General features: G+C 41.4%; 1 protein-coding gene across 2 annotated transcripts in view; it reads right to left on the bottom strand.

Moving 5' to 3' along the window:
- Nucleotides 1-13,543, bottom strand: part of igf1ra (insulin-like growth factor 1a receptor) — a 72,488-nt gene that overhangs the window by 15,237 nt on the left and 43,708 nt on the right. For both annotated transcript variants that reach the window (XM_072385778.1, XM_072385779.1), the window contains exons 3-10: nt 6,946-7,246; nt 5,859-5,995; nt 5,182-5,326; nt 4,333-4,541; nt 3,881-4,013; nt 3,099-3,331; nt 2,839-3,006; nt 2,313-2,520 (exon numbers count right to left, since the gene is read on the bottom strand). In XM_072385778.1, the coding sequence (XP_072241879.1) occupies nt 2,313-2,520; nt 2,839-3,006; nt 3,099-3,331; nt 3,881-4,013; nt 4,333-4,541; nt 5,182-5,326; nt 5,859-5,995; nt 6,946-7,246 (1,534 nt within the window). The remainder of the gene's footprint in view (nt 1-2,312; nt 2,521-2,838; nt 3,007-3,098; nt 3,332-3,880; nt 4,014-4,332; nt 4,542-5,181; nt 5,327-5,858; nt 5,996-6,945; nt 7,247-13,543) is intronic.

The following is a 13,543-nucleotide window of genomic DNA, read 5'->3' as shown; positions in this document are numbered from 1 at the left end:
GGGCATCTAATCCAACTGTGAAACCTGCTCGGTAGTCGGCAGAGACATAAAAGCAGAGTTCTGCTTCTGATTGAGCTGGAAACTCAAAGCTGCACTGACAGCTTTACAGATTTAATAATTAAATCAGCTGAATTTGGTTCTAGTAATCAATTGTTTGGTCCATAAATAAAGGGTCTGAAAACAGGTAAGAGTCGTCTGACTTTTGAAAACCCCCAGAGGATGCCAAAAATGCACCTTTGTCTAACCTATGCTCAAAATTCCAAGGGATATTGCATTTAAAAACAGTTATTGCAATCCCAGGCTTTGGCATTTTTTCGCTAAAAAAACAAATGAACACTCAAAATAGACAGCTGACTTTTCTGTCAATCGACAAAACCTTCCAGGTTTAATGACAGCATTTCATTAAACAAAAGATATGACAGAGCAAACCTTCAGTCAAGATCATTTTGTGTAGAAGCAGACTTGCAGGATTAGTGTACGGACACACACATATCATGGGAAAGACCAGTCACACTTACATGGCAAAATTCCTCTCTGAAAACTGGTGTAGCCCAGCAAAGCAAAGTAAAGCCACACTTGAGTTACGACAGACAATACACCATAAAGGTGAGAAAACTAAGAGCAAAGTACAGATTATAGAAACAGATGCATGAGGGTGACTAACACTGACTGTTAGCCTGTTATAATAGTCGTAAAAACAAAAGGGCAGTATTGTCCTGATGGAATAACATTTGAAGGATCTAGTAGCTAAACAGGCAGTAAGCACATCAGAATCAGCAAAAAGTCTCATTAGATGACTTAAACAGGAAGTAATGTCCTCACTTCACCTCGTTAAAAAAAAAGTGCAATGGAACCTAAAGAAGAGGCTATGACGAGTAGAGCATAAGTGGCAACACAGAAGTAAGTGAAAAGTCTCTGGATATGATGAAAGAAGAGGTCATTTCCACCGACTCCTGATCAGTTCACCTGCGTGTTATTCATTCTGACCTATGACAACAAATGATTACAGTAAATACACGCTCCTGTTGGCTGTTGACAGGTTTTTCATAGTCCTACAAGGTCTACTAAACAGACTTTGTTTGGCAACCCCACTTTCCTCCCATAACTCAGTCTGCCTTCACTACTTTCAGTCTGTCCTCTAGTGCTGGTCGGGCTCTTCCCTCACTCATTTAAATTCCAGATGGATTCACTGTACATTTCCTGGCAGCTGCCTCGCTCCAGACAAAAAAAAAGAAAAAGGGAAAAAAGCATGCCGCCGACAAAGAGAGCGTGTAAGAGGAGGTGTAGAGTGGAGCGCTGGGTCGAGGGGGACAAAATGGATAACATTTCCTCTTCTCTCCGTTTCTGTTTTCATGCACCTTCTTTCCCCTTGCCTTGGGTCAAAACCATGAACTATTGTTTGAAGAAAAAAAAATCCCCATTTAAAAAAAGTTTTAGCAGTGGTTTAAAATCACACTGGCTGTGTAACATAAACTGGCTGAGTCCCTTTTCTAGAGGTCAGGGATGTGCCAGTTTCTTAGACAGCTATCTGATGAAAACTAAAGACAGCCAGCAAGAGGAAGAGGGCAGATGTGAGTTAATTTATAACAGAAAGCTGCATTTTATCAGTTTTCCTCCAGAGACTTTCATCTAACTTCATGAGTTTACTGAAAGGAAAGACACTGTAACACTACTTGAATGAATAGTCTCCAGATCTTCATCATTTAAAGATTCTGGTTTATAAAATATAAGCAAGAGTTTCTGTAATTCATCCTAATGAACATTTACAAGTAAAAAACAAAAACATTAGAATCAAATGAAACATAAGTAACCATGTGCAAGTTAAATGATAACGAAACACAAATGTCAGTCCCTATTTTCAAGAACAAAAGCCTAAGTGATTAGTGTCCACCCAAACTAGGCCCTTCAGATGCTTTAATCACATCTCTCTCATGGGTTTGTTTGTGTTGTCTAAACTGCTGCCTGTTCTAACATCCCCTATGCCACCGCTGCCACAGCAACAGAAAGCCACAAGAGCGCTAAGAAGGCTTTGGATCCTGCTCAGCAGGTCCCTTCAACTGTTCCACTCAACAAAAGGTCTGAACCCAGCAGGCCTGCCCAGCCCCCCATCTGTTCCGTCTACGCCCCAATGCTCGGATCCTGTCGGCTCCACAGAGGAGCTGGTGAATTCAGGGCACCACCCAAGCCCCTGTTTTGACCCCTCAAGGCAAACAAGTGTAGCTTTTTGATTGCCAACTCCATAAAGAGCCTAGAAGCACTTCAAGGAGATAACTGTGTAGCCAGTGATACTTCCCCCTTCTGTTTAACTGTACCTTGGCGTAAAAATGGCATTGTGGAGGAAGTTCTCAAAAACTTTTAGGAAGACACGGTCATCCTTCTCTCTGTCCTTTTCTTCAGGCGTCTTTTGGCAAGCACAGCAAGGACCCTGCTCTACCCCAGCCAAGTCTGACTTGGTGGGCTTTGTGCCGTCTTCCATGTCTGTGAGCTCTGTCGCTGGGATGTGAATTGGGATCTTCAGCTCTGTTTGAAAAATCAAACAAGAAACCAGCTGAACTTTGCACAAGGGTTTTAAACCTGGTAATTCTGTCAAAACAATGTAATGTTTCCACATCAATAGGTTATATGTCATTTGTGTCATGTGTTAGTACAAAAACTGAAGAGTAAGAACACATTTTCTCCTATTTCCAACCCTATCAATGCCAAGTTAGGCAAAACTGCTGGACATTGTAACTTTTACACATTCTGGAATATACAACTAATAAGCCGACAAATTAAGATACTAAAATATGCTTATTGTTTTGTAAAATCTAATAACATGATGTCTTTAATAACACAGACCTTTGGAGCAGTAGTTGTGTTGGTAGAGCTCTCTGTCCTCAGGCTGCTGCTGCCAGCGTACCAAGTAGTAAGTCAGATTGCCATTGGGAAAGACTGGAGGGGACCACTTCACTACCAACTTGGTTGAAGAGTTGGCATATGCACGGGCATCTTTGGGCACTGACGGCACTGAACAGAACAAAAGTTGTGTCATGTAACCATTACATCTGCATCACTGGTTACTTATAAACAGGATGAACAAGGGTGGTGGTCCGGCTTACATGATGGGTGTGTGCGAATATAAATAATATCACTCTTTGCCCCAGTAACATGTTTGTTCAACTGAAGGGTAGTAGCCTTCACAAAAATAGCATACTGGGTCCACGGCTTAAGTTGGAGAAGAGAAATTTTTGGGTCCACGTTTTCATCCTGAGGAAGATCAACATCCACCAGATGCCAGCTGTTTGAGCCACAACCATCCTGGCCGTCATACTCTGTGATGTTCTGGAAAGGTCTGGAAAAGACAAAAATCATGGTTGTGCATTGATGCAAAGGACTTCCTTTATGAATGATCATATCTATCTTTTGCAAGAAAATAAATAAATAAAAATCTAGATTGTTCTGAATATTTTCCCATTATTAAAACATACATATTTTATATGATTCATAATTATGTCTCCCCAAGAATGGAGAATAGGTTTTGTTCATTTTATTTAAATAAGAACATCTGGCTGGTAAACCCTACCAAGCTCTCAAACAATAAGCAGGCACATATGTTGTAATGGTGTTCTTAATAAGGCTGATTCATATATAAAAAAAAAAAAATTGTAATGGTCAGCTGAAGGTGCAAATGAAAGAAAATTCATCTGAAAACTAAAACAATTGTCTTTGGAATAAAGCAGTAAAATGTGTACACATATAATAGCATTTGAAGTAAAATAAGCATTAAGTTCTGCACTTCAGGTTCACAACAGGAGGTCCATATGTTCTATATCTATTGTGCCACTGTTATGTTCAACAGTCTGTTAAATAATTAAAAAGTCAGTCATGCCCGAGTACTCACGACTCCTTGTAGTAGACTGTGAAGCTGATAAGATTCTGGGTTTCGTTGTCCGGGGACTGGTAGCGCTCCCATGTCAGCTCGATTATATGACTTGTTGTGATGTTTGACTTGAACTTCAAGATATGACTTTCACCTGTAATGACAGAGACGGCTCCCCTATGAGACTATATTTCAACTAAAACTCTCTGCCCCACAGAAAACACTGCTACTGACCTGCCCAAAGCACTTTCACTCACTTCTTTACAAACCAGTGCAACGTGTTTGCCTAATGCCTGCCTTGTGGCAAATTGTTTTGGTACTCCACATATACAAAATGAGCAGCTTCCTCACACTCTACAATATCTGACCAATTAGAGCCGTCTGCTGCTCTAGTGCAACACCCAGTGGTTTTTCTAAGGCTGCACATTGCATGCTCTATGAATGCAAACACGATGACAAACATTTATACTTACAACTAGCTCTATCCCCATTGTTGCGGAAATCACCCAACTCTGGCTTCACAGCTATGCCCGTCTTTTCCCACATCATATGGATCTCAGACATGCAAAGTTTGGGGTTCCCTCGGAAAAAGAGACGTCCAGCACGAATAGTAAGGTTGTGTTGACTCCAGTCCCACAAGAATTGCAGATTTTGGTTGTTGACAGCCGAGAATGAATACATGCTGATAATGGGGAGAAAATCAGCAGATGGTTAAAAACATGTCACATACTTTTGACCGATATGTTTTTTTCCTTTCCTTTTTTCTTTAAATAAGACATGAACAAGTTTAATGCAAGTTGAAAGCGTCAGAAATTAGGTTAAAAGGTTCTGGGGGTTTTTCCAAGCACAAATAGAAGTGGGCTGGGGCTTGATTGTCTGTCTGACAATGAGCATTTATACAGAGGACATGAAACAGAAACAGTGTCGTGTTAACACCCTTCGGTTCAGCGGTCCAAGCAGAGCACCTCCAGAGAAGGGAATGCCTGCCATCCTCAACAGCATTCCTACGAGTGAAACTTAACCCTGGGAGAAACGATAACAAGAAGGGCAAAAGGCTTTCCCATGACCCCTTCAGACAAGAAAAAAAAAAAAAAGAAAGAAACTTTCCATAGTATCTCAGACTGCTGCTGAAATAGAAGTGTAGACACTTGTACATCTGAGACTTTCCTCTCAGCTTTGTAGCCACAATCACTCATCTGGCCCGTCCATTTTAAAAGGATACCACACTATCTAGAATCACAAACCTTAACACTGAAAATTTCTTATCACTGCACACAATCATGCAAACATTCACACAGATGAAAAGAGCAGACAAGTCATACTTTTCGATCAGTTCCTGCCCATGGATGTAACGGAGGCTCTTGAGGAAGGACAGTGAGCCAAGTGCGTGGGAGTGTCGAATCTTCACATAGCCCGTCACTGTCTGGATCAATCCCATGAAGCTCTCCAGCTCAGAGGCAATATTATCTGTGGCGAGGAGATAAGATGCACACACAATCACAAAGACATACAAATTTTTTTTTAAAACACCTAGAAAAAAATTCTGAAACAATTCCAGGTCTCTGCTGCTACTTTGAAATTGCAACGCCATTTTACTACAAATGTCCCAACGGTATGGGCTCCAAATATATGTGGAGATTGCATTTTCAGCCACCCTGTCAACTGAGCAGCATTATAGCATAATGTGATAATTGTGTTAGAGTATCTGCATCCTACTAGCTTAGTCCACATGGCCCCTCTGTTACCATTATCTCTCTAATCACAATAATTGCAGGGCAGTCAAGTGCAACGTACAGTAGTAAAGGATTACTATAGGCGTGTTGTATGGTAGGCTGTAGCCAAGTTTATATTCCGTTGATTTGTGTGTACCAGTTTGAGAGCAGAGAAGTGCTAGTGTGTATAATCTGCTTAGTTGCTGAGGTAGCTTAGCTCTGTAAAAATTCCTGGAATGTATTGTCGTGGTGCTAAAAGCAAGCTCTCTCTGCACAGATTCACTCACTTCCACGACGGATGTTGATGTCCAGATTGCCTTCGATAACGGTGCAGTCCTTCAGGGACTGAGCAGCATCCACAGAGTCGATGACAACAGACGGGCAGACTTTGTCGCACAGGCCATTACAAGCACTGCATAGCATGCTGCACAGATCAGAGGCAGAGAAAACAAGCAAATGAGAAAGTGGAGACTTAAAGAAAAGTAGAGATAAAGCTACCTAAATGTTCTACCTTGACCCAAAATAATTAGTCTTCTCCTCAGCTCCTAAGCATTCCAGAGAATTTATGCAAACAAATTCAGGACGTGATACAAGGTCACTTCTCACACGAACAGTTTAATCTTTTACGAGGCTTGAACCGAGCTGTTTCGTGAGAGAGTGACTCACTGTATTGACCTCAGAGACAAAACAACAGTCTGTGGACAAAAGCGCATTCAGCAAAAGATGATTTGAATCGAAACATTGAGAAGTGACCAGACAAATTAAAGAGAGAAACAGTGGAAAAAAAAAGTTTTCTCATCCTAAGTTGGCATCAAACAAAGGAAATGTAAGCAAAGAGTGTCTCAACTGGAACCTCTGAGTACTGTAAAATCTACCAGTGGAGTTGAAAACAAGGCGCTGTTTTGAGAACATTTAATTGAATAGTCTGGGAAGTCTAAACATGAATCATTTATAGTCCCACATGCTCTTAACCTCTTGCACTTCCAGTTTTGAGACCTACTTTAAGAAAAGAAACGTGTGGAGAGCGAGGTCAGGTTTAGTTCAGCTCAAGGATGCTTCATACAAAATAATTCATTATGCATAAGTGCACGGTGAATACAAGAGGCTTCACTGCATGTGAAAGCTGAAATATAAACACAGCAATTTAGCCAAGAAGTAAAAGGATCAGGTTATGATCCCATACAGATTCAAATGCAGAATATTAGAGAAAAGTAGTTAAACCTCAAGAAACTTCTGAAGTGAAATTTCAATTTTAAAATGGGTCATTAGGAGCTGTTCCTTCTGTTTTTTAACACAGGGTGTTAAATCTTGCATAGCATTTTCTAATAGTTTTTTAATCAGGACCCAAACTAGGACCAAAGGACATGTCCTTACCGATTAGTCTCGTTGCGTGTAAAACCAGAGGGACAATCGGGCATACATTCCCCCCCATGGATGACAAAGTGTGTTTCGCTGGACAGATGCACCTGGGAGCACAGCTCCATGGTGATGCAGCGCCAGCCTTCAAACTTATAAGTGTCCGGGGGACAGTCAGGCACGCAACGATCCTCGTGGAAGTAGTGGAGGCAGGCGGAGCAGGCCATGTCATTGTTAGGTTCGGTGCAGCTACCCAGACACTGGCTGTGGCAACACTCCCCCTTCTCTGTACAGGCAAGATTGCAGTGATCTGGGCAAACTGAGACAGAGGGAGAAACAGAGGAAAGGGTAAACTGTCATGTTGCTTTCATTCATTTTCACTAGAATTTAAATGGCATTTGTTTCAGGCTAAAATTAAGAAGGAAAAATGTCAGAAACATAAAATGGTGTGATCTCAAATACAAAAACAGAGTCAGTTGCTCATTCAAACTTCAGGCACCAGCAATCAGATCAACACAAAGACGCTGAAAAATTACTGAATCTCAGTCATGTTCAGCTGAGGAAAGAAACCCAATAGGCTCATTATCTGGCGTTTGATTTGTTGAAAAGAGAAAAAAATTCAGAGACGGCACCACACAAAAACTCAATCACAAATCTATCAGTGGTAAGAGCCAGCAGTCTTGTTCATGTTGGCTCAGATGCACATCTTACAATAAATTCAAGAATATTTTATTCAATTTTTATTTTATGTTTTAGTTGTATTTGTTGATGCATTCTATTTTAGAATGAAATCGTAGATCTCATGGACTTTGTTATAATCTATTTAGCTTGTGCTTTTATTCAAGTAGATTTCACTGAAGCCTCTGATAGCAGACCAGAACAATGAAAATGTGTTGTTTTCTGCTTTGTAACACATCTGAAAATAGTTACCTGGTCAAACAAGAGAGCAAAATTTGTGTGCACTTTCACTTTATATATATATATATATATATATATATACATATATATATATACTCCCAAACCATATTACACACCTGCAACCTAATGAATTAGCTTTTTAAAGCTCACACTGTTCAGATTAAGCTCTCAGTCATAGTGCTGCCCTGCTCTGTATTGTAATGACTACGTTTCTATTGCTTTGCTCATTCCTTTTAAAAAATTGCGTGGTTGTGCGAGGGTGAACATTAGAAACACACTTCACTGGAACTGATTTACTGGCACATCTGTAAATGTGTGTGCACAAGCAAGATTTTGGACATAAGCACCATGTAAAAAAAAAGTCATTTTTAATAACAGGAAGATATTCTTTACAATCTGTAGTTTTGGGGCTGTGAATGCAAAAAGAAATCTCCACACTTGGGAGAGAGAAAAACAGAAGAGTACCATCACAGAAGAAATGAGAGCTACCAGGGTTGAAAGTCAAAAGCAGGTATTTCAGAAACACTTCACTTTACAGAATCACATCTTATATTATTAAATCCAATCATCTATTCTACAGGTATGCCTACCTTTTGTTCTGAAGCCAAGCTGACAACCAGAAAGCTGCTTAAATCCTGTTTGTCATCACCGTTTAGAAAACAATGCATTCTTTTATCTCATTATTATTCAGCTTTAATGGAAAAAAGGCAATCGCTGCTTTAATCAAACTCCTTCTCCCAATATCACTGGAGATTTGAAGAAAGAAAAGCAGGCATCTTCCCAGGCTGAGAGAAAATCACAATATAAGTGTGTGGGGTGTTTCAAATTAAGCTTGAGCAACAGGACTATTGAGAAGCTCCTCACTGTTTACTGGGCATCTGCAAGAAACCAAAACACTGAACAATATGTTATCAATAACTCAAGGCATTTTCCCACGGCTTGGCACAAACAGTATAGTTGACGGATTGTGCATACTGACAGTTAGTCAGCTTTATCTTTAAAAATGAATCCTCCTTCATCATCAGAGCATACGCACCTTCAAAAGCCAAGCTTTGACACAGAAAGAGAATTATCAGAAGTGCTCGTTCAAGTAATAACGCACAATAAAAAACAGGTAAGTGCTTGTTAAGTAACTAAAAAAGCAAATGATTCCAACTGCAAGCTGATCTTGAGGCACTGTAGACAGGGGTGTCCTAGTTTCAGAGTCCACACCAGAAAAGCATCTGGTTTACACGGCTTGCACATGTGGATTTACATAACGGATGATGGATTTTCTACTAATGAATGCTCATGGAGATAAAGCACTGCTCTGGGAAATGCTAGATCAAAAGTCCATGTTTCTTTGGGGAACATGCATAATAATAAATCTGTTACAATTCGTTCTTAAATCTGCTTCATCTGCATAGCAGAAACTGTGCAAAGACAAATCTAACTGGCCTGCATACACCATCCATATTTTGGAGCCTTGACTGTTTACTATTTTATTGTTATGTTCTTTGTTATTGCTGCAGGACAAATGTTTCCACATGGGCAATAAGAATGAACTACACTGAACTGAATTCAAATAAGAGGCACAGCACTTCTGGTTCCTTAGCAACTGCATCCTTGTGCAGGCCAGAGCTGTAGGAAATATCAACACAATCTCCCTTATGCATGTTATCATTTATAGGTTGGTGACAACAACCTTTATCTCAGTAACTTCAGTCATCCTCTCATATTGTTGGAGTACACAGTATCAAGGATAAGTGTCCATGTGTGAGACTTACATGTGAATGTTTGTTTGCACCTGAGAATAAGAGGAAAAGGAAATTAAACACAGGCTTTGCAGTATTTTGTTTAATTTGCTCAGTTTTAAACTGTGAAATGACTGTGAACAAAATGACAAGTCCTTCATTTTGTTTTATAGAACATATGTGCAGGAAAAGAATGCGATGGTGCATCACAGCAATGCTGCAGAGCAAACGCATACTCCCACGGTGCCAACGCCACTTTCACTTCACCAGGCGAGGACACCGATCACTCCCACTTTCCCACTCCTTCTCAAATACTTGCCATTCCCTCTTACATTTGGTCAAATCTAATAGCGCAGACGAGAGGAAATTCCTTCAATGTTCTCAAAAGACAAAAGAAAGGTACTACTTCCTGTAAAATCGCATCTTGTTCAATAGATCTAATGCAATATATTTGCTGTTTATTTCAATTTGTTTTAGACAGACCGTAAAAATCGCACAACGGTCACTATCGGCAGGAACATTTTCACAACGACAAACGCAAGAAGGTAGCTAAGTGGTCTTTTCTGTGCAACGTGAAGCTACACACTACGCACATGCTCTGTCCATACAGGAGCCGAGCAGCTCCGTGGTACGTAGTGTTAACCAACTATTTTGGATCTGGTCCAAAGCAAATGGCAAAGATCTTTTTTTAAAACTACAACATCAAATGCCAACACACACAAGTTATCACATAACAGCTGGTATTTAATTGGAAATATGATGCTGACATAAGTGTGGTTAGTGCAGGCAGATTAATGTTGCACATTTGCAGAGTGAGGAAAAACGATAGAGAAACATAAGTGAGCCTTCATTTTCTTGGAATCCTACCAAAAGGGGGCAGCCAAGGCAAACTCTAATGTGCCTTATTGGAGGAGGTCCGTTCCTCCTTCCGCATCATTTTAACAGATTCCTCAATGAGGAAATATTCCAAACATGCATACCTTCCGCCAGAGGAGAGCGGAGTGAGGGGGAGTCACTGTCTCAAATCCATATAAGTCGACCGGGTTTCACTGCGTGACCAAACAACCCATGGTATCAAGGATACAATCCCCTATTTATAGATGCTCCTAATGCAGGTCTATTTCCATATTGCTGCTCTCTACACATAGCTATGTGGGGAATTGTAGGTTTCCACTGCTTCAAAGGAGAGGAACTTCCTAACAAGGGGCTCATCTTCAGATAAGACATAATCCTTGTAGCGCTCTGAGTTGATTGATATGAATATGAATAAGCAAGAGGCATCAGCAAGTTGGGGTTTTGACCAAATTTGAGTTCATGCTGTGTTACATTCAGCATGTCCTAAACCAGCTGTGAAAACAGAAACTTTTACCATAATTTGAGTCAAACAAGTCACATTGCTGAGAGTGGGGGAAGGGAGGTTTATAATGTTGTTCTCCTCATACAGTAGTTACACAATCCCCCCCCCCCCCCCCCCCCCCCCCCCCCCCTGCTTTTTTCCTGAGCAAAGACAGCCAGGTCAGACACCAAAGCTGAGCCTGCCCCTGCTGTTCACCAGAGCACTGCGACATAAGGAGTGGCAGGGTCCATTTCATCCGTAGTAAATGAGACAACAGACAACACGGTGTCCTCAGTCGCTGGTTCAACTCTACAACCACAATCGAACAGAGCAGCAGGGGTAGGAGGCATCACTAATGGGCTGAGGGACAAACAAGTCCTGTGCATTGTTTGTTTTTTGTTCTAAAGGTATCCACAGTCACGATGACTATGTGAAGAATTTGCAGAATGTCCCAGGCCGGAGGACTCAATTGAGAGAATGTTAATCCCTTATAACAACTTCAGGAAATGCTGGAAATCTGAGGAGCTGGTATTTTAGCTACATACATGATTCCAGAAGGGTGACGTAAAACGAGAAAATAAGAACAGAGAGTAAGAATTGCTGTGAGTTTCATAAACAGCGTCCAAGGGCAAAACGGTGTGAGCAATAGATTCTAAAGAAGATGTTTTTACGGTCTGGACTTCTTGAAGTGCAAAATATGAGGGGGTTCAAGGTCTTACGACCCATAGCTCTGCAGCCATGCCGTTCCTCCCCTAACGCCACAGTCTGCACCAACAAAAAAACTGTTTCTGTCTGGAGAAAAGAAGGGTCCTCTGTGTGTGTGTGTGTGTATTTGTGTATCTATATATGTGTGAGGGGAGGATGGGTGTGAGGTTTCAGAGCTGAATTCCACCTAACTTTAAAGAGTAAAAATGGCAGCACATGAGAGGAAGAGGATTGCAGTGCAGCAATGCTCCTCATCTAAATGCGAGTCATGTACCGTTTGCTGAAGAGCATGCTGCGTTAAGTAGACTACTACACTGTTTGCAATGGGAGGCTGGTGATACGTTCACTGCTAGCATGCTGCTGCCACCTCTGAAGATGAGGCGTTATGTGAAAATACAAGAAATGTTGGAAAATTATTTAGTATTTATCCGAAAAAAGATCACAAGGTGTCAGCCACAGTGAAACATAAAAATCCCCAGAAGAATCGTTAAATGTTTCTTTTTTCATGACACATCAAAGGGCAGCATGTTTTCCCTGTGTCATTTAAGATAAGAAGGAAGCATGACAGACGGTTGGGAAGTCATTCATTATTCACATTGGGGCTCAGGGGAGAGAGGGGTCAACTGAGAGGAGGAGGGTTGGGGTTAAATTAGTAGCCATCTTTTGGACCAATAGCAGACAGGCGGGGGAGGTTCTAATCCTGATGATTGACATGTTATTGAGTCTGGAGCAGAGATGGTAAACAAGTCCTCTCTTGAGCAGGCGTTGGGAGGGGGAGTTGTAACCATAGTGATTAGGCATGACTTTTCCACAGATTCAGAGAAACCATAAGTTACGGATATGACTCGCTGCACAAAAAGCTTTTGTAACGTTATTCCTGTAAATAGTGCTGAGTTTTTAGAGGAACATCAGCTAATTAACAGCTTATTAATGTGTAGAAAAGATGGAATTAAATTTGAGGAAAACTCTATAAAGTAATATGCTTCATTTAGACCATTGAGATATATACCAAACGTAACCATCACATGCCAAAATATTCACTCTGCTAAATACTCAAGTATTCCACAGCACTGTGTGGACACAAAGCTTCCTGTTCAGTCAAAGCTGCTGAGCTCAGGTTACCAGATCTGAGATCAGACAGTAAGGTAGCTGAGCACAAGTACAGTAGCAGAAATCAGGCCCATCACAAACTGCTGCAGCTGGGATCAGAGGCTGATTACTTCCCCCTCCACCCAGCTCCCTGAGCTCCATCAGTCCACATCCTCATCCGGCAATTCGATCTTCCCCGGGAGCCACCAGTGTTTCACTCCAGACACTTGTTAAAACCACATCAGCCCAGGCATCTAGAGAGAAGATGCTTCCTCCACTTACAGCCAAAGGCAAACCGCATCAGAAATTCCAATGCTGCTGTCTTACTGCTGCAGTGATACTGTCTCAAGTGCTGGGGTGGACTGATCTCATCTAATGTTGTGTTTTTTCCACCCTTTCAGTCCGAGTTTGTCTGCCTGTACGTATGTATGTTCGGCAAGGTTGGTTGGCCGCTCTGCTGAGCAGAGGGGGTTTTGTTTGGAAGGGGAATACTGACGTGATTTTCACATGCAGACAGCTGGCTCAGATGAGCTCGTCTAAATTTCTGTTTCTGTCTGCGCATAAAGGTGTGTGTGTAAGCCCATTCCTCTCTGTCCCAGTGTTACTGGGTCTTTTCCACTGCTATGCCCTCTAAAGAGCAGCAACGTGTTTTTCACAACTTTGTGCTGGTCTGTGTGTTCAGGCATGCGTGGCATTTCCCTTCACTCGCAACAACAACAACACACACACATACACACACCTTCCTTCAGCCCTCAGGGCCCAGTCTGCAGCTGTCGTTGTTGTTGCTCTGTTGATTGATTGTACTTTTTGAAAAAAGGACACAGGTATACAGCCC

Source organism: Leuresthes tenuis, unplaced genomic scaffold, assembly GCF_036924035.1.
Source record: "Leuresthes tenuis unplaced genomic scaffold, fLeuTen1.0.hap1 SCAF_5, whole genome shotgun sequence".
Taxonomy (NCBI): Eukaryota; Metazoa; Chordata; class Actinopteri; order Atheriniformes; family Atherinopsidae; genus Leuresthes; species Leuresthes tenuis.
The sequence above is the reverse complement of the archived record's forward strand: the minus strand, read 5'-3'. Positions and strand labels throughout refer to the sequence as shown.